The following is a 21,570-nucleotide window of genomic DNA, read 5'->3' on the forward strand; positions in this document are numbered from 1 at the left end:
TTAACTGTTGAGAAAAGTAGACAGTTGAAGTCATTTTAATACAAGGATAAGATCATAAAGCAGAATAAACGTCGAAAAACTAACAAGATTTCAGTGCAATGGTAGAAACCACATGCACAAAAGCTCAGTACTATTGTCCTGGGAACAAACTTCAGGAAAAGTAGATCTTGTTCAAACAATAAAGTTCAAACTGTTTCCCTAAGACTAGTGCTAATCCCACAACAGCAAACACTAAAGCTGAAACTGATTCACTCTCTAAACCTTAGGCTAATCCCACAACAGCAAACACTAAAGCTGAAACTGATTCACTCTCTAAACCTTAGGCTAATCCCACAACAGCAAACACTAAAGCTGAAACTGATTCACTCTCTAAACCTTAGGCTAATCACACAACAGCAAAAACTAAAGCAAAAATAAATGTTCTGATTTTCTTTATTTTTGTTCTACACTGCCAGTAGACTTTTGCATCTGAATAATTGCAATCAGTCGACAAAGTCATAATGAAGTGTCTTCATCAATGTATAAAATAAATGGAACTTTGTATCTGTATAAATCATACATGCAATACATTCAAACATAGAAATGGAAGGGGATAATACACAAGTGGTGGGAAATGTTGGAAAAACATCACAAACAAAATTTTCAAAACAAACAAGAATAGACATTAGTGGTGTTTTTTTTTTAAACAATCTTCTGGTTTATCTTTATAAAAAAAAGTACATAAAATGCAACTATAAGGAACTATGAAGATAATAACTGGTCAAAGCTTAAAACAAACACTGAAGTTCATTCTAAAACTGCTATGGGACACTGCCACCAGACACACAGCATATAGTGTCAATCAAATCACATTGAACAAAGTAACAAGGTAGAAATAACTTTTTTAATGTTCTATATATTTCATGTTGGGATTTCAATATTTCATATTCTTGATAACAGTAACTACAACCAGCCATCACAAGGTATAAAAGGGGTACTTTACTTTTTACAACCAGCCTTTGCCATAATTGTTCCTGGTTCACTGGCAACTTTATTTAAAAAGCAGACTTTATTACAGATACATAAAACATGCTCTTTAGGTTTTAGTTCAGATATAAATTTTTTGGTTCAGAATATAATATATAATACATTAATGATTAAAAATTTTACTAAAATCTTCATTTTAATAGAAAACAAGTAAAAAATAAATAATACTTAAAAAACAACCAAAGCTTAACATGTGGAAAGAAAACCACATTTACAGCTATATATCTCAATACTGTAGATTTTATTTCCCTTTCTAGATATCTAACAAAACAAATAATTACTAATAATTAACTGACTAATTGGTTAATGTTTTTTTAGTGATTCATGTTTTGTTGGGTACAATAAATAATTGTGTATCGTTTTTAACTTTATCCAAGAATGTTCTGAGAGAAATAGCATGTATAATTACCTAAAGGGACAAAACTCCACATATGTAGCCATATTTCATACTGTAATATGCAAGGATTAATTTCTTTTTTTGGTATCAAACTAAATAATTACCAGTAACTAATTGACTTATTAGTTAATTCTTTTTATTGATTCATGTTTTGTTAGGTACAATAAATAATTGTGTAAAATTTCAATTTGATAATGGGTGTGGGAGAAATTGTTAGACAGACAGAGTGAGTGTAAAAACATCTATACCTTGGAAAAAATTGTATAGAATCTTCTGCATTTAGACTATCTCACTTGTTTCTACAAAGCAAACAACTTTAATGCCAATGTTTATGTCAATCATAAATATGTATGTGATTAGAAATACTGATCATCTAAAACTGCATTACATTAGACCAGTCTCACACTAAGGAATGAATGATTTACGATGCACTTAATATATTATACATATATTTCATAGACTTTTTGTCATTACAAAAATTAGATACATTTTATTCACAAAGTGAAAAAAGAACAAAAAAGACTACAATTAGAATAACCTTACAGAATAAAATGCAAGTCACTAATGGCCAGTTCTATAATATAAATAAACTGTTACACCTCTGTACCTGTCACACACACACAATATGTACATCCACAATGTTCTATCTTAAAAATATTTGTTTAAAAAATGTGAACTAAAGACTTTCAACAAATGCTGCTACTCACTACTTGCCCAGACCAATGGATACAACCAAAATTTCAACACTTTTGTTTCAACACTCAGGATGCAAATATTTTTGGTAAACTTGACTTGGCTAACTGAAATATAAGGAAGTATATAGTTGTTTTGTCAAACGTACACTGAGCAAGGTGATCATAAAAGTCAGGCACACAAAATCTATTTGTTTTTCTTGAATTAAAAAATGTGTTTTAAATAATGTCATTTTCCTTATAATTCCTAAGAAAACTTACTCAGAGCTCATTCAATACACTTTGGATTTAGGGCTGACAGGCATCACAGTTTTCTTGAGTGCATAGTAAATAATATGGAAGTTCTGTTTTGTCAAGAAATAAGTAAAATAATATCATTAGTTTCTAATGGTGCAAATGATGCATGTTAAGTTGAAACAATCAATGGTTGTTCAAGATACTTATCAATGTTTCAGCAATTACCTGAGCACACAAATATGTCAAGGCAAGATAACCAGCAATACACAGAGCCAGAAACAGATCAAAAACTGCTGGCTTCACACTGCAAACAATAAGAAACTTTAATAAGTACAAATCATCTAAATATAGGAATAAAGGATAGTGACAAGATTTAGATGATGGTGTGACCAGATCTAGAACTGATGATGGTTCCTATTGCTTCCTATAGTTACTGTGTATTTGTTTTACAAAGAATTAATGAATTATGTTCCTTGCCATTTCTTTTGTTATAATCACAATTTTCACACAATTGGCTAGAGTATTTTTTTTTTATTATATTTTAATGTCTTCCTTTTTTTTTGTGGAGTTATCTACCTTTGCTTAGGGTATAAAAGGTTAATGCAATTGTCACCCAGCATTCACCACACAACAGATTTTGATAAAAGCGTTGAGAAATGGAAGATGACAGACATGAAGAGATAATCTCCATTCACAGCATACAGTATTTACTTCTCTTTCTAATCATTTACACTTCCACCATAGCCACCACTAGAAATATATGATTTTCGTTATCTATTTTGACCAGGACTTTATACATTCATTTTTTAGTTAAAAAAAAAAATAAAATAAAAAAGTAATTTTTATTTGAATTTGCTAATTGGATAAGGGAACTGTATGAGAAATTAGTTCCTTTCCAAAATATCACCTAAAATTGTTCATTGTTTCAAATAGATGCAAAATACAAAGACCTTATTCCTTTAGAAATATTTGTGTTTTTATTTTGTTTTAAATAAAATCTGTTCCCTTTCTTAGACACTTTTATTAGACTGCCCAAGTACCCTAAACCCCAACTGCCAAGACTGCCCAAGTACCCTAAACCCCCAACTGCCAAGACTGCCCAAGTACCCTAAACCCCCAACAGCCAAAAAAAAAAAAAAAAAAAAAAAACACTGATAAAGGTTACTTCAGGTCATAACAGAGTTGCATACAATCATATCTTACTTTTAACAACAAATAAAAAATTACAATAATAATTAATGTTACAATCTAAAATGATTTATTTATTTATTTTTAGAACTAATCACTGGCTCATCACATTCACATATATTGAATGTTAAGTCTTAAGAAATTTTTAACACATTGACTAAATTGGGACATGTTCATTGAATTATACATTATAGTTTTTTCTGTATGCAGAGATTTAAGCCTGGGTTAACATAATGTAACAATTTAGGTTAAGGTTGGCTATACTTACTAAAATATATATGTTGGCATCAAAGATAATATATCATCTAGACAGATAAAGCCATTCATGGTAATACTGTCCCTTTCAATGTTTCTTAGAAAATGTAGGTTAACAAATAAATAAATGTGTTCTTACTTGTAAGCATTCATCACATATTCAGCACCAGAGTAGAAAACAAATTCTGGATCCCTGAAATAATGCATGTACAACTAAAAATTGTGTAATAGCATAATGTACAACTTAAACTAGTATCTAGTATCTCTAAATGTCACAAATAGGTTGGATCATTTTTAAACACTTTAATAATTTTGTTTTTTTCCTTTTCTTTCCAACACAAACAGTATGTAGATTAAATCCTTAATTTAACTCCCTGGCCTTAGTGCGCAGATTAAGGCTGTGGCTTCATCAATGCTTTCAAATTTATGTTTTCCTTTTTTTTTTTTTCTAATGTATATGTTTTAACTGCATAAAACTTTATCTTCAATAGTTTCCCTTTGCTAATCAATTACTTCTTCTTAACATGTTGTTACAGAGAAAGATGTTTTTAAAGAGTGAGGGATTAGAAAAACTCTATTTTCTACATAATGTTAATATGGGATAATGAGCTCAAGACAATCATTTAATGTGCTTTTTAAATCTGTTATTTAAAAGTTATATGAAAATATGCATAAATATGAATAAATATCAGTAAAAAAAAATACTTATGACTAATTTAGATCATAATATATTTCCTAGATCTAACCTAGAGCTTTTGATTTGTCCACAGTTTTAATTTCTTCAAGATTTCCCTTTTATATGTTTTAAATGTGTTTTGTGACAGTGTGGACTAATATGATATGATATAAATCATGGTAGTGCACTTCAAAAGGGTTAAACAAAATTAATAACCATACAATTGTGGAGTATAATTTCGGAAACAAAAAGTTAATTTATATTAACAATTATCCAAATACATTAGTTAGTGACAAATAACATTTAAAACAATCTCATCACCTTTTGTCTGCTTTGATTACAGTTTTCTTGACATCTTTAAGGTAACGTCCCATAGTCTGCTCTAATGTCATCAACAATTCAGAGTCTGGTTTCAACAGCTGTGCAGCCCTTGCAATGCTGGTAACATAGTCTAACCATGACTCAACAACACTCTCTTCCACAGCCTTCAAGAACAATATAATGGTTTTAAAAAAGAGGCACAAGATTTAGTTGGATCAAATTGGTTGCAATCATAAAAAATTAGAAGTCTTTTGATTTCCTTATTTTTCTATGGTTGTAGAAGACCGGGAAGAGCTGGGACACCATCAAAAAGCTAGCAAGAGACCGTGGAGAGTGGCGTGTTTTTGTCGAGGCCCTATGTTCCACGAGGAACTCAAAGGAGTGATGATGATGATGATGAACCATCAGACAAGATGTTTGTTTTTCAAAGCCTAATTTCATGCCTTATCCAGTAACATTATTTAATATAAAATAGCTGATATTTTTAGTGAGCAAAATATAATGAAAGAATTTTTAAAATAATAAACACAAAAATCATGCTAAAAATTAATTTTATAACTGATAAGCTAATTATTGTTATTACCATTTGAAAATGATTATTTCATTTAAAACATTTTAAAAAATAAATGTTGAAGTTAGATTGATACTGAGCAAAGTTTTCATAGTAAAAAGGTTTTCAATAGATAAGTTTGGTTTACTTGTTTAGAATCCTAGAAGTAGCACATAAAGGCAGGTAGCCAGCATTTTAAGTGAAATGTATGCATAAAAAAAATCTCTGATGATTCTCAAGTAGACATTCTTAAGTGATAAATTGACAACAGGCCAATGAAATCTGAGAGCGGCAAGTTAGCACTTGGTAATATCACCTATCAAATATATAAGAACTCCTTACCAAAGTATCTTTAAACATTCTTAGGTTTCCCTGACTAGTTAAGTTGTAAATTTGACGAGCGAGTCCCTCTGCAATGAGCTGAGTATTTCTTGATATCACAGACAATTTAACTTTTTCTCTAGAAAACATTTGGACAAGGAAAGTGTTAAATATAAGTAATTATATACATTTTACCATAAATAACTGCATATTGTTTTAATAGCTTAGACATTTTTTTAAAACTAATAAGGTTTATATATATATATATATATATCTATATATATCTATATCTATATCTATATATATATATATATATATATATATATATATATATATATATATATATATATATATATATATATCTATATCTATATATATATATATATATATATATATATATATATATATATATATATATATATATATATATATATATATATATATAAAAGAAATACATTACTTAAAATGAAATGTAAAACAAAGTCAAAATTTGTTTTTTAAGATTTAAATATAATGAATAACACAAAAAGTTGTGTTTTCTTGTAACGGTGAAGTATTTCTATTTATTGGCATTAAGGCCTGCTTAATAACAAACCTTTGATCCAAAATTGTGGTTCTTTCAGGACTTTTGTGTGTGTCTAAATGACTCAAGGTAAAAGCTAGCATACGTTTGATGCTGAATCTCTCATGTTCCCATGCCAACATTTCATCTGCCAAGTTGATTTTTTTGTGTACCATCCCTACTTTGACTTCTGGGAAATATTCACTAGCAACATCTGAAATATGCTACAAACCAAAGTTGTACACATGAAAAAAAAGGTTTAAAATAATATAAACAAGATGAAAGTATTGTACAAAGATTTTTCTTCAGCTTACTTAAAAGTTCTACCCTGACGTTCAATCTAGTTCAAAAAGTTTCTAAATTATGTTTTATCATGTCAAGGTCATCTAGATTATATGGTCCAGCAGTAAAAAAAATTTTTTTCCCTTAATTCTAACAGTTCATGTCACCCTGGCCAGTTGCTACCATGCGCAAATACTCACAAATGTGACAATCAATACTAAAAAAAAAAAGTGTAAAGGAGAACTAGGAGGATCTTATCCACCTGTTTTCTAATCTTTTAGTAGTGGTGTACATCATCTTCACCCCATACATCAAATAAATAACATCAGCTGCCACTGTTCATCTTTTTAGAATAATAGTTTCAATTAACAAAGGGTCATAAATTACATTCAAACATACATGCAGTATGATGAAAGTGAGAGTTAAATTGATTTAAAAAAAACAAAAAAAAAAAACAAGACAGACGGAAAGATGGCTAAAAGTAATAGTAAAATGGACAGATAAGGTAAAAGTAAAGCTCCCTAATTCACTCTGATGTAAAGGTTATCTGTTTCTGTGGTCTATGGTTAACGAGGGTGTCATGTGGCCAGCAAAACTGCCAACAACCTTTACTATTCCCCAACTTATGTCAGATTGTCACGTGTTTATTATGTTTATTTGATTTGAAGATCTTGATGATATAAACTTGTGACATGTGCAGGTCCGGAGGTGCCTTGATTATAGTTCAAACACTTTAATAATCAATGAAGTAACAAAATGCTGATATGTTTTTCTTGAGTTTTAATTATTTAAAACTTGAACTTGAAACAATAAATGTAAGTACAAAAATATATAAAACAGATACAGGATTCAGTAAAAATGATCAATAAACTGAGTAACTATTTACTTTAAAACTAGCGACTTCTAAGTCTAACTTTCTAGCTCTCCATCGTCTCAAACAAACACTCCGCCTTTTATATCTTTCTTTAGAATAAAGAAACATGACATCTCAATACTCATCCTTGACCCGTTTAACTTTAATTTTCCTTTTAATTGTTTTTGTAATTTAACCTATGTTAATTATGTTTCCCTGCTGTAGCCTTGAACTAAGTTTTAATCGGCGTCTTTCTGGCATTTAAGCATGGGTACGCTGACCTGATTTGAGATAGGTACAATGTCCTCATTTTGTGAACAATGAGGTGTCACTAGGGACATGACACAGGTGTCCATTTAAACTGGGTGGACTCAGAGGCAACCTAAAGATCCCGAAATTAAAGTGACCAGTCTTAACCATGATTCGAACTCAGGACCCCCATTCAGAAGTCAAGCGCTATACCATTCAGCCACTGCACCTCTGGACAGATGATTAGACAGCAGAAAAACATGGTGGTTTGTTCATACATGAGTGGTAAATAAACAATTTAGAGAACTATTAAATTCTTTAATATGTTACGAGTAAGTACAAGTTTTCATTTTAAAGTCAAACTTAATCACACAAAAAATCTATTGTTTAGATAAAGTGTGTACTAAAAGCTAATGTAAAAAACGAATACCTGAAAGAATTGTCCACCAGCGCTGTCTTCTCTTGGTGGCTTTGACACATGTAAATTAATGTTGTCTGTGGCTCCCAATGTATCCAGGCACAAAACAAATGCAACATCAGACAAAATGTTACCCTCTGTTGTAATAGAAAGAAAACAATGTTTTTAAAATTAATAAATGAAATCAACAGTCAGTGGATAAAAATAGAGATGGCCCTTAAAGTCTTTACAAATGATAATGCATAAATAGCTTTCAGCCATAAATTTTATTTGCTTCATTGAAAACAAAACATAACTTAGATAATGTAACAACAAAGCCTTGAACTTTAAAATCCTTCAATGGTTTATTTAAAATATGAAGTATTTCACATAACATTGGGATTTTTTTATTGTTTTTTTAAAAAGGCATTTCTTTAAACTAAGCACTGAGTTAAGAATACCAAGATTGATCAAATCACTGAACATGAAAGAAAGGTGGTTTTGAAAAACTGTATGAATTGTGTTTTTTGTTTGGGCCTTTAATAAAAACCTTTTATTATAACTTAAACTAAAAAATATAAATAGTTAAGAAGGAAGGCTGGATTTAAAATAAACTCAACAAGCTTACTATTCCTTAATGTTCTATTTTAGTATGACAAACAGTCCTTAAAAAAACAACATAAATTTCAGCTGCTAGTCTCAACTCTACCTGCTCCTTCAAAGTTGTCCTCAATCCATTTCTTAGAACCTTGGTAATTAAATTTACCACCTCCAGACAACAAAAACACAAGGTTGTATCTTGAACAGGTTAAAGTTTTTTTTTAATTCCAATATAAAAAGTTATCTGGTTATAACAAGAATTGCATTATAAATTATCATTAACTAGCTTTACCCACCTAAAAAGCCTGGGTTTTTTTCCATGCTTCATTTGATTTATTTTGGGCGGGACCCCCCCCCCCCCTTTATTGCACTTTCAAAAGCAAGTGGTTAAAAAAGGAAGTATATTTTGGGCCATTAAACATTTGTATTTAGGTTTTTATATATCAGGGTTATATTATATTATAATATTATTATATAATATATACTCATAGAACAAAGGGGAAATCCACTGCCGAGGACAAACGCAGACAGCGAAAAGAAAATCTAAATCGACAACATGCTGACAATGGTTATGCTTGCCCTAGATGTGGCAAAATATGTAGGTCACAGCTGGTGCTGTGCAGCTATGGGAAATACTGTACTCCTCACTAATCTTCGGACTCGAAGACAAGCCTTGTTATTATTATTATAGACTTCGTTAATAGAAGTCTCACGTTTTTTTTGACTTCCACAACTAGCATGTGAATCAATCATAGCTTTCTAAGTGAGCACCTAACAGGAACCTGTGTACAAAATTTCAGGATGTTCCAGAGGTTTCATGATAGATAAGTTAATGGTATTTGGCAAAATACAGAGAGAGAGAGAAAAACAGAGAGAGGTGAGAGATAACGCTAACTACATAACCTTTTACTAGGCATTGAAATAGTAATAATAAACCAAATAAAAAATACTTGAAAAGGATACTTTGCATGCGTACGAGAGTTGGTGTACAGTTTTGAGAATAATCTGGCAAGTTCTAGCAAAATAATCATACCAGAGCCATTAGAATCAGCTCCATAAGCTAACCCCTGTAAATATATCAATTGTAAAATGTGTTTACATCTAAATAAATAACAAAAGCAGAAAATAAATTTTAAGAATAAAAAACTATTTACTGGTGCAATGCCAGATGCATCATAGTGTGCAGAAATAACAATGGAAGGAAGCTGTTCCTCAATGCCATAGCCAGATAATCGCCCCTGTGAAAATATAAGCGTATCAGATTTTTTTAATGCACAAAGACAAAGTTTACAGACAATAAAAAATAGGATTTCTGTTTGTTTCAATCAATAGTTAGTACATGTCATCTTCCAATGAAAGAAAATAGTATCATCTTTCATTTCTATTTGCTAAAATTATTTATCAAGCTACTTTAATTGCTTTTTATGTTTTAAGTAAAATGCATATAAGTGTTAAGAAGTATAAATTCATGATAATGAAATTAGATACCTGAATATTTGCTATTTCAAAATCTGGCAAAGCTTCTGCAGGATTTCCTGACAGAACAAGCTGAAAGCCATTAGCTAAAGCAGAGCTTAACAAAGCTGGTAAAAAAAAAAGATTTAAAATAAATTAAAACCACTGTACTCAATAAATTCACTAATATGAATATAATTTACATCATATTAAAATTACAGCTTTTAATGTTACACTGTTTGGTCTTTCAAACATCCCATATAGCTAATATGAGTGACATACTCTTTTTTTTATTCACTTTGTATTATTGTGTTACCTAAAATAATCTAATGTAACAGGCTTTAGAAAAAGATCAAAATATGTAGTATCCAATCATAAAGTAGATTAAATATATTACATTTGGAAAACGAACCACCCAGTTAAAATAATATAGAATATATTAATTTTCTAACATGATAGGAAAATCTGTTCACACAAGATTTTTAAGGTACTGGTTCATTTATTAGAATAATGTATTTAGAATTTAAAGAAAAAAAGTAATGACCTTCCCAAGCAGTAGCCGCATTGTCGCCAGAAGTACCTTCTTGGATGTCCTTGTATATATCATTGATATATTCGGATTCTACAGTGAAGTACACAGGTACAGTTGATGGCTCCACAAGTAAATCTTGTTCTAAGCTTTGAAGATGCTGTTCCAATATTGTGTTAGAATTCAACATATTACTTAAAGTTTTTAAAGAAAAGTTACAACTCTTCAAAACTAAATTTTTCAAAATCTAAATCATGTAAGATTGTTTTAAAAACCTGTTTTTCTTCAGGTGAAAGTGCTGTCAAATTTTTTGGGAGAATCACTAAAAGTGAACCTGCATTTTGAGTCATAAGCTCTTTGTACTTAGCCATAGTGACATCTTGCAATCTTGCAACAGCGCAACGCCGTGTCAGCAGTTTTGAATCAATCGATCTTGCCTCCATATTTATGATAGCATTTTTACAACCTAGAATTAAAAAAAAAAAAAAGGTATAGATTTTAGAGTGATAGGTCTAGAAAATTGCTGCAAATTAATTTAATTATAATAGAGATCACAACTAAAAAAATAATCAAATTTTTCTTTTACAATTAAAAAGCAGTACATTAGATGCACATTTTTTTCTAAATTACAAGCTGTCTTTATAAAAATAAAATAAAAAACTGCAAGGAGTATGTCGTGTAAAACAAATAAACTGCTAGATACTAAATATATAGAGAGACATCGTAGTCTAAGCCATATTGGTAGTATCTAGTTTAAGTTCAGAAGGTTATGTTGTTTTTTTTTAATCTTTATTTTTAACTAACTAAAGAGAGTGCAAGCTATTAAAAAGTCCTCATTCAGCTACTAGCAATACAGTAGTAGGCACTTTTTATTGGGCAGTGTGATAACCACAATTAGTATTATTTTTCTTATCTTTATAATATACATTACTTTTAAAAAAATGATACGTCCTACACATCATGCAACTAGTCATGCATGTTAACCAATGATTTAAATTCTGCCAAGTCACTGGTTTTCCTGGCTGGCTCAGAGAGCAACCCACTCCATGCTCTACTAGCACTAGGGAAGAAGGAGCATTTGTACAAATTTGTCCTAGCATATGGAACGAGGAATGTGCCTTCTTATCTTATATAATACAGACGTTACTTCAAAAAAGAAGATGATTACGTCCTACGCGTCATGCACTTAGTCATGCATATTAACCAATGACTTAAATTCTGCCAAGTCACTGGTTTTCCTGGCCTTTATCTTTGTGTCTGAGTATTTTATTAGATTTTGATTTTGTATTTGACGATTATAGTCCAGTGTTTTATTTATAATTGCTACTTTACTTTTAAGTCTTCTGTCCTGAAGACTTTTTAAATTTAGTGATTTTACTAAAGGTGTTACACTAGCCGAATGTGAATATTTTGTTTGTTATGAATCTCACTGCTCTATTTTGTGTCTGTTCCAGTCTCTTAATTTTTTCTTTAGTTCTGGTGTTCCAAACAGAGGATGCATATATTGGCCAAACCAAGGTTAAATAACATTTTGTTTTATGTGCTTATTGGATTAATAGAAAATTCTTTTAACAAACCCTAATGCTTTGTTTTCAGCAATATGGGAATTCCATGACAGTTTTTCATTTACACCTAGGTATTTTGCGTTTTTAGTCTGTGTTACTGGTTTACAACGAATAAGATAAGTGGAATTCATTTGTTTTAGTTTTTTTTTTTGTTTCTCTTAATAACTGACATTTTTCTGGGTGGATAGACATGCTCCAATTTGATTCCCTTTTCTGTAATTCATCTAATTCTCTTTGTAAAATTTCTCATCTTGTGTTGTTTTTTATTTTTTTATATATTGTTATAAACCTGGTGGTGGCACAGATGGGGGTAGTGGTGTGTGTGTAGTCAGCCGACGCAAATCGCCCCAGGCCAGCGCTAGACGAGCGGTCAAGCGTGACGAGTTACGACTGTCAGCCGAGTCGAGGGTCAACAGGACAGTTCGGGAAGGATCGCCGACGTGAACAGAGCTCACGAGCGTCACGAGAGTTATAGTCATCTGACCACCTAGAAACGTCGAGGGGCGTTCTGTCCGGTTCGAGAAGGCCAGTAGGGACCCTATATAAGAGCGGAGGTTGCGCAGTCAAGACGGTCGAGAAAAGGGGCTCAATACAGCAAGGTTCAGAAAGCGGGTTCACGACAGGAGTTCAGAACACGGTCGACTACAGCACAGTTCAACGGTGTGGTTCTGTACGGAGCATTACGACGGTTCAGTGCGGAGTACTGTCAAGTACAGTTGAGACGAACGGCGTCTTGATCTTGGTCTGTGATCGAGTCCGACACAACGAGCCCAAGTGTGTGAAGTCAGTCCCGAACTGTTGAACCCAGTGCAAGCCCGGAACGAGACGGGGAGGCCAGTGCAAGACTTGATACGGCGGAACGGTGTTATCGGAGAGATATTTGTTATCGCAGAGCTATTTGTACTGTTCTACGTGCTGCCAATTGTACAGTATTGGCTGTTATTTATGGACATTAAACCTTTACGTTATTTTGGAGCCCTGACTTGTCAAGTTCTTTAAGTTGGTGGTGTATGGTGCAGTTTGCAGAGAGCCTGGATAGTGAGATTCGTAACACTGGTGTCAGAAGTGGGATATGATCGGAATCGGATTGGATCGGATCTACTATGGCTCGTCTGAAACTGCTGTACGAACTTGAATTTACAGAACTGAAGGAAGAACTCCGTGGACGAAGGCTGAAGGTATATAGTAACAAGGAAACTTTACAAGCACGCCTCCGAGAAGACATGTTGGAAGAAAAAGAAGATCCGGACACATATCTTTTTGAAGTTGAACCTAACTTGCTGGAACAGCTCACCAGTAGCATGCAGCAACTGATCACCAGTACCAGTATCATGCAGGAACAGATGGCAGCTATGCAAGAAGAGATCACCCGTAGCAAGCAAGAGCAGATGAGCGCCGTACGAGAAGAGGTTCGTGCCACGAGTACAATGTGGAACATGTTGAATGAACAGACCTGTTCCGGGCTCGAACAGATGTATACTTCGGTGAAGGAAGTGACGAGACCCATGCTGAGAAATTCGGAAGACGTGGTAGAAACCCCATGCTGCCAGAGTGATTTGAAGGATGGAGCAGCCGCACCATCATTCAACGTCGAACTACAACCCATCCAAAGTTTTGAAGAAACAGGCAGAAACCAGTGTAGTGCTGATGAAGATTGTGCTCTCAACGAGAACCAGAAGCAGAAGGAGACTGATGAAGAAACGAGAAAAGAGACCAATAGTTTGATCAAAGGTCGTGATGCAGCTGTACCTGATATGAGCACCTCAAACAGCAAGACGGATCAAGAGAACGCTGAGTTTGCCTACAAGCCTGTTGCTGAGGGACGTTTACATGATGAAAGCTACCGGCGAGGCTTGGGCCCTACAGACGTTCGTCCAGATGCGAAGATTAGCGAGAGAAGCACTGATGGTGGTCAAGAGAACCCAAGGAAGCCTGACGTTGAAGATGATGGACATTTGCACGATGAAAGCCATCGACAAGGTCTGAAACCAACAGGCGATTGGCCCGATACTGAGACGAGAGAGAGAGGTCCTGATGATGAAGAAGAAAGCCGAATAGAGCCTGAAGCCGATGACGAGGGACCATTGCACGAGGAGTGTTACCAACCTGCCCCACGAGCATGAACCCCAGACAAGGCTGAAGATGATGACTTGTCCCACAATTCCCTGTCCTGTGGATTTGAAGCCCATCCCAGTCCTTCTTCGCAGTGTTCTATGAAGCCACCTCTTTGGTCAACAATCTTGGTAATCCCTGCCCTTACATCCTATACCTCTCCATGTGTCAAGTGGCTGTCCTCAGTACCGACAGACAAGAGAGCGATGCAACCAAAACGTCACTGCAACAAGAGGACGATCAACTGGAGGAAAAGAAGAAGGCGGCGTTTGCGTAGTCCAACGTGCATGGTGATTCAACCAAGAAATAACTGCAGCCACATGAAGACCAACTGGCGGAGAAGAAGAAGAAGGCGACTTTTCCTGAGTGCAACATGGATGACGATGCGCTCACGACATCAATGCAACCAGATGAAGGCTAACTGGAGGAAAAGAAGAAAACGTTTACTAAATTCAACGTGGGTGGCGATGAAAGCACGACGTCGAGGCAAACAGATGAAGGCCAACTGGAGGAGAAGAAGGAAGCTGACTGCAACATGGATGGCTCCATCAAGCTCAAGAGGCAAGCCGACTGCCACTGATCGACCCCCGCCTGCAGCGATGAAACCTTACAGCCAATGTCATGATGTTGATTCTGTCCGGGACGGACAGATCTAAGGAGGGGGCAGTGTTATAAACCTGGTGGTGGCACAGATGGGGGTAGTGGTGTGTGTGTAGTCAGCCGACGCAAATCGCCCCAGGCCAGCGCTAGACGAGCGGTCAAGCGTGACGAGTTACGACTGTCAGCCGAGTCGAGGGTCAACAGGACAGTTCGGGAAGGATCGCCGACGTGAACAGAGCTCACGAGCGTCACGAGAGTTATAGTCATCTGACCACCTAGAAACGTCGAGGGGCGTTCTGTCCGGTTCAAGAAGGCCAGTAGGGACCCTATATAAGAGCGGAGGTTGCGCAGTCAAGACGGTCGAGAAAAGGGGCTCAATACAGCAAGGTTCAGAAAGCGGGTTCACGACAGGAGTTCAGAACACGGTCGACTACAGCACAGTTCAACGGTGTGGTTCTGTACAGAGCATTACGACGGTTCAGTGCGGAGTACTGTCAAGTACAGTTGAGACGAACGGCGTCTTGATCTTGGTCTGTGATCGAGTCCGACACAACGAGCCCAAGTGTGTGAAGTCAGTCCCGAACTGTTGAACCCAGTGCAAGCCCGGAACGAGACGGGGAGGCCAGTGCAAGACTTGATACGGCGGAACGGTGTTATCGGAGAGATATTTGTTATCGCAGAGCTATTTGTACTGTTCTACGTGCTGCCAATTGTACAGTATTGGCTGTTATTTATGGACATTAAACCTTTATGTTATTTTGGAGCCCTGACTTGTCAAGTTCTTTAAGTTGGTGGTGTATGGTGCAGTTTGCAGAGAGCCTGGATAGTGAGATTCGTAACAATATTATGCAATCGTCTGCAAATAATCTGACTTTTGTTCCTGAACTAATGCAATTTGGTAAATCATGTATGTAAATTAAAAATAGTAGGTACATAGTACTTGTTATTCTACTATTTCTATCTAGAAAACTAGATGTTTGCAATAAATATTAATTTAATCTGCATTTTAAAATTATATATATTTATTCTGACATTCTAAAATAATCTGGTACTTTTTTATTAATAGAAAAAGCTATGCTGCTCGAACTTTCTAACATGCCAACCTTTCACCATAAAGCTCAAAAAACACTATTAACTCTTTCTCTCCCAAGCGCCGATAACATCGCAGATTTTTTTTTGTAAAAGCCGATTAAGCAAGGATATTGCCGTCGGTGCAGTTAAACATCTTTACGTCGTTCCTATTCTTGGTTAATAATTTTAAATGCTTATATTCTAAATCTACGTGATTTCCACTTGTAAAAGTGGAAATTGTTTACTTCCTTCAACATGGTTTTAATATTACAGAGCGTTTTGAAAGTCGTCTTTTTGTGTGTGTGTGTTTTTTAAAATGGAAATGAAGCCTGTCCCATCTGGCAGTCAATCTACTAAAACTTGTAGATCTAAATTATAATCTGATCAACAAGTAAGAGACCTTATTGATTCAGATGACAGTGATTTTGTTTTATCTATTCACAGTGATAGTTCTAGTGTCAGTGTTAGATCTAGATTCTAGATCTGAATCTGATGGTTTATCAGCTGATGAACCTGTCATGCCCCCTCCTAAAACTAGAACAAAGAATACATCTATCTAGATGTTTGAAAAATGCAGAGATGGGTACTAAAACAGAAATCAATTTTAGATTTATTCCTTCCAATAAATCTAGATCTACTTGTTCTGCCAATATAGTATATAAACAGGTGTCAACATGAACTTAATTCTTTCTGAGCTTGACTGTTTTTTTACTCTACTAGATACGCAATTGTTGATAATCTTGTTGATGCCATAAACAGTTATGCAATGTACATAATAAAAATAAACACTCCAGCATGCAGGACATTCATTTTTACAAAATGGAAACCAGTTTCTATGAAATTTATAAATTTTTGGCAATGACTACAATGATAGGATTAGAATTTCGTCGTTACGTGCCACACATCCATTAGGATTGTTTTAAATACCACAGTTAAAACATGGAAGTTTTTTTTTGTTCAGGCAAACATTATGTAAATAGAAATGAATCACTTTTATTTGAAATATATATCATGTACAGTGTAATTATTTTCTTACTGGAACTTAATGTCACAAGTTGCTGTTTCTTCTCATAAATTTTTTATGGCGGTGATCTTGGATAATGTCATTAATGTGCTCTAGTTTTGTACTCCATGAGTTTTTTATTGTTTTAGTGGTTCTAATTCATGAAATTATGAATAAGGATTATAAAACAATAGCATTTTATTCCGTTTGGAATAGAAATGATCTTCTTATGTGACTTGAATTAAATTTTTTGTTGTCCATTGGTGAGTTTTCAGATTTTCATTTTTACTTTTCATAAAGCAAAAAAAAAAATTTCACTTCAATTTATACACTTGATTATGTAATATCTAAAAAAAAACATTCATTTTCCTTTAATTCAATATCAAAAACATTATTCTATGATTGTAAATAAAAAAAGTTATATGCCATTTTAATTAAAACATGTTAGTGCACTACAATCGGATTAAATTAATAATTCCATCAGAACGTGGATAATAATTACGGAGAGAAAGAGTTTTAAAAATTTTGACTCAATTTTATATAACACACGAGTTTCCTTATGTGGGAAGCGTGGTCGAGAGGCCAAGTGCGCTTGAACTTGGCTGGGCTACCTAGAAGGGGGCTCGAGGTTCGACAGCTGAATCAGGCAGAGTTGTGTTTACTGAGCGCCTAAAGGCAGCACGGAAAACCAACTCCTAGATACCCTCTACCGCCCTCACTGGTCCACAAATGAGATTGGACCAAAAGCGCTCTGAGCATGTTATAAGCATGAAAGTAGCACTATATAAAAACTATAATAATAATAATAATGTGTATATATATGTCTAAGTCTAATATAGTCTCTTTGAGCTGATGAATCATCAGACTTTAAAATAGCCCATGACCCATCTCCTTCATTACCTAAAGGTAATTATTATTTTTTACAACCCGGTAGTGAAGGAAATGGGTCATGGGCTTATGGCTATTTTAAGTCTGATGGCTCATTAGCTCAAAGAGACTATTTGAAGTTGTGGAGCATGGGAAAGGTGGTAGATGGTGTTCTTGCACTGGAGTAAAAAGAAAATGACTTCATCAGTGAAAATTAAAGTAGGTACTTTGATAAAAAATTCAAACTCAATATATTGTAATGAAACTGATATAGTTAGATAGAGCTCTTTAAACTGAATTTATTGATACCTAATTTATGTTTATAAGATAATTAGAACAGAAGTTATAGCAATTTTAGTGGCGAAAATTTTGCCTATATTTTTAAAAATATTTCGTGACCGAAAAAGGGAAATTTTGCAATAAAAATGCTGTAACTTATAAACTATTTGAGTTATTTGCATGAAAATTTCACAAGAAATGCATGATTATGTCCTGATATTTATTTTACTTTCAAACAACGGATAGACTTTGACGAAATTTTCTTATTAATTTTTAAAGTGAGGTTACTTGTAAAAAAGAAACGATCGACGAAGAAGTACTTTTTCACATTTCAAAGACCATAACTTTTGAACCGTAAGAGATAATTGAATACAATTTTAAACAGAGATTCTTGATTACCTGTTTCTACTTATTTTAACTTTAAATTATATATAGAAGTCCAAGAAAATATTTTACACTTCATGACGAGGCACCACGTGTCAAAAAAAAAAGACAGAAAAGTGCTTTTTTTCTGTTAAAAAGGCTGTAATTTTTTAATTTTCAGAGATATATGAATACAATTTTCAGCACAAATGCATGAATTTAATTGTGTTGTTCTTTTCATTATTTTGAAACCTGAGATTAAAGTTAGCACAAAACTTAATTTTTGGTTATAGCACTGTGGCGACAGTAAGTAGATGTAATAAGTCACCAGGTCGAAAATAATTTTCCAATATGAACTTTTTTGCTTGCCCTCAATGATAGTGGCAGAATCTGTTAAAGTATTAAATTACATCCCGGTCTGTTGCTGCCACATTAGTGTGTATGACAATCATGTCAAACCGCAGCCATATCTCCTTCTTGAGCTCTGCGATGCTGCCAGGTGTCAAAGTTAGTGTATCATCCAATACAACTTAACTACACCACTACTGCTCCCTGCATCATCAGTTATGTTTTGTTTGTTTTACATGTTCCGGATGTTCCTTCAGAGTTGAAGATAGTTACTTCCTAGTACAAACCTCCGGCTGGACGAGGAGGGAGCGGGTAGGGTTTGAACCCGGGACCATCGATAAATCCAAAACGACAATCCAGTGCGCAGACCGCACGACCAGGCAGCCATCTGACTTTCATGTCACCACACTCACCACCCAGTGGCACACCACTGCCAGTTATGTCCATGATGAAGTTTTCTGTGAAAATAATTGAATAATTGTCTTTAATTTGATTTTCAATTAATTATCATATATTCATATTCATAATTTAACACAATTTATTAGATTTTGATTTATTTTAGAAAAGTTATTTTAAAATATTTTCTTAGCTACTGATCTAGCATAGTATGTAATAATAATATTCTTTTAAATAGACCTAGTATTCTAAAATTAAAAAAAAAAAAAAAAAAAAAAAAAAATTATGTCTTTAGAAGATGGGTCCTTGCTAATCCAATCTAATCTTAATTATATTTAATGATTTTTAGGAATCCAGTCTTTTTGGACCTAGATCTATTTAAAATCTAATTCCACTGCTAAATTTATAAATATATGTATAGATCTACTATTTAAATTAAATAGCAAAGATTTTTAAATAGGCTTAATTATAACGGAGTTATGATCTCGCAACTAGATCTAGCTTTAAAATTATTTCTTAATTAACGGCCTTGATCGCGATTGAATATCAGGCTTCTTGCGAGATAAATAAAGAAAATAACATCATAAAAGTTAAATATTATCATCAAAATAATATTTCTAAAGTTTTAAATTAATAGATGATCAAAGAATTGATCGCTGTTGATGGATTTAGAAATAAAAGGAATGTAAGAAAAATACGATACGGCCATTGTTATCATTGTTTCCATCATTTCCGGTAAAATGGTCGCGATCGCTTCGTTCTCGAAAACGATACCCCGTCCTTAGAGCTTACGACTGGCCATCAAGGCAACAACTTATTGAGATAAAACTAATGAAAATAGTTAGGTCTAATGTTAATCTACACGCAGTAATTAGTTTCAATGACGACACGCGATAAAAAATATAAAAATGTTGAAGTCAACTTACCCGCTATCTGCCGTACGAGAAATGTCCATGAAAACAATAGAACCACGCTGATGTCGATCTAAATAATTAACTGATATACTATCCATGTGAAAGGAATGGGCACAATTAATCCGATTAAGGATGATTTTGAGAACAAAACCACATTATACTAGACCACACATTGTCTCAGCCTTATATACTGCCACAGGGAAACACTAGTTTCCGGTAACCAAAAAAAATCGACCTATTCCGGAAAATCTAAGTACCTAATTAAAGATTAAAACATGTTTTAAATATATTTTCTTTGATCTGATCGAGATCGAGCCTTCCATCAGCTGATTGAGCTTAGTAACTAGGGGAGAAATCTGATCGAGGAAAAGTAACGCTTGGGCGGCTTGGCGATACCCACCCTACACCTCTTTGACCTTAAAATTAATTTTAACTAAGCCTAGTGATACATTAAATCAGATCTAGTTTTATAGACAAAAAGACGAGGAATTCAGTGATACCATTAATTATGATTAATTACCAGTTATTTCATAGGAATAGATGATAGGTCAGACCGTTGTGGCGCTATAAAAATCCAAGTTACATGAAAATTGCTGCTTGCAGGCTTAATTCATTCGAACTTCGCACTACTCTACTAGTTGGTCTTACTTAGTGATGTTATTATTGACACTATCATGTCTTTCATGACTAGATCTATGTGACTATCGTCTGTTGTTGACATTTTTTTATGATTTTTTTATTTTTATTAATTTATTATGAATATTTATTATAATATTATAATCTATATTGATTCATTAATTACCATAACTTGTTCCTTGCAAATCATAATGCTGCATTCTGTACACTCCAAATTCTTGAGCTGCATTTACAGGACAAACAGGTGATATGATGATGAAAATAGGAACAAAAAAAAGGAATGACAGAGGAAAACTACCCTTGAACATCTCAATGATTTCTCCCATTTCATCAAACCACATTTTCGTAGAGAATAGATCTCTCGTATCTTGATCTTTAATATTAAAATTATAGATCTAGATAATTTATTACAAACTGCTTATGGTCTATATAGATATACTAAGCTGGATCTAGACTCTAGATGTAGAACTATATCTAGATAGATATCTATTTCTCACTTCGTTGACTTGGTGTGCAAAGAGCCTAAGAGTAAGAGGGGAATATTATTAAAATGTTTTTTACTTTTGGTCAGTTCCAAACTAGATATAGATTTATCTAAATACCAATAGTACACGAAAAGCATTATCTCAATATGAATATGGTTCAAATATTTTGATTCAAGTAGATCTATTTATATTTTCATTGATAATAGAGTAAGAAAAACTACAAAAGAAAAATACATCAATTCATTGCAAACTATTTAAAAATATAGATTCTAAAAGAGGAATTTAGTTTTCAAATGGTCAACTTTTTACTAATGCATTTTTACGTCAATGACGGTAATTAG

The 21,570-nt window shown here is 33.6% G+C and overlaps 1 protein-coding gene across 1 annotated transcript; it reads right to left on the bottom strand.

Moving 5' to 3' along the window:
- Positions 1-414: 414 nt before the first annotated feature.
- On the bottom strand, positions 415-21,339 carry LOC106074215 (BOS complex subunit ncln-like). Its single transcript, XM_056008406.1, has 15 exons — positions 20,911-21,339; positions 10,866-11,056; positions 10,606-10,750; positions 10,095-10,189; positions 9,761-9,844; positions 9,570-9,673; positions 8,716-8,804; positions 8,040-8,164; positions 6,259-6,449; positions 5,685-5,802; positions 4,793-4,956; positions 3,935-3,988; positions 2,578-2,656; positions 2,377-2,459; positions 415-2,223 (listed from the first exon to the last, which is right to left on the bottom strand). The coding sequence occupies exons 1-14, from the start codon at positions 21,083-21,085 to the stop codon at positions 2,388-2,390; spliced, it is 1,686 nt and encodes a 561-aa protein (XP_055864381.1). The 5' UTR covers positions 21,086-21,339; the 3' UTR covers positions 415-2,223; positions 2,377-2,387.
- Positions 21,340-21,570: the final 231 nt, after the last annotated feature.

The sequence above is a fragment of the Biomphalaria glabrata genome, chromosome 1 (genome assembly GCF_947242115.1).
Source record: "Biomphalaria glabrata chromosome 1, xgBioGlab47.1, whole genome shotgun sequence".
NCBI classification, from domain to species: domain Eukaryota; kingdom Metazoa; phylum Mollusca; class Gastropoda; family Planorbidae; genus Biomphalaria; species Biomphalaria glabrata.

Coding starts and splice junctions, on each gene's coding strand:
- LOC106074215 (XM_056008406.1), bottom strand. CDS start 21,085: ATGTGGTTTGATGAAATGGGAGAAATCATTGAGATGTTCAAGGGTAGT. Junction 11,057..20,910: donor TTTGCAAGGAACAAGTTATG/GTAATTAATGAA, acceptor TTTTAATTCTAG/GTTGTAAAAATGCTATCATA. Junction 10,751..10,865: donor TTTCACCTGAAGAAAAACAG/GTTTTTAAAACA, acceptor ATATTGGAACAG/CATCTTCAAAGCTTAGAACA.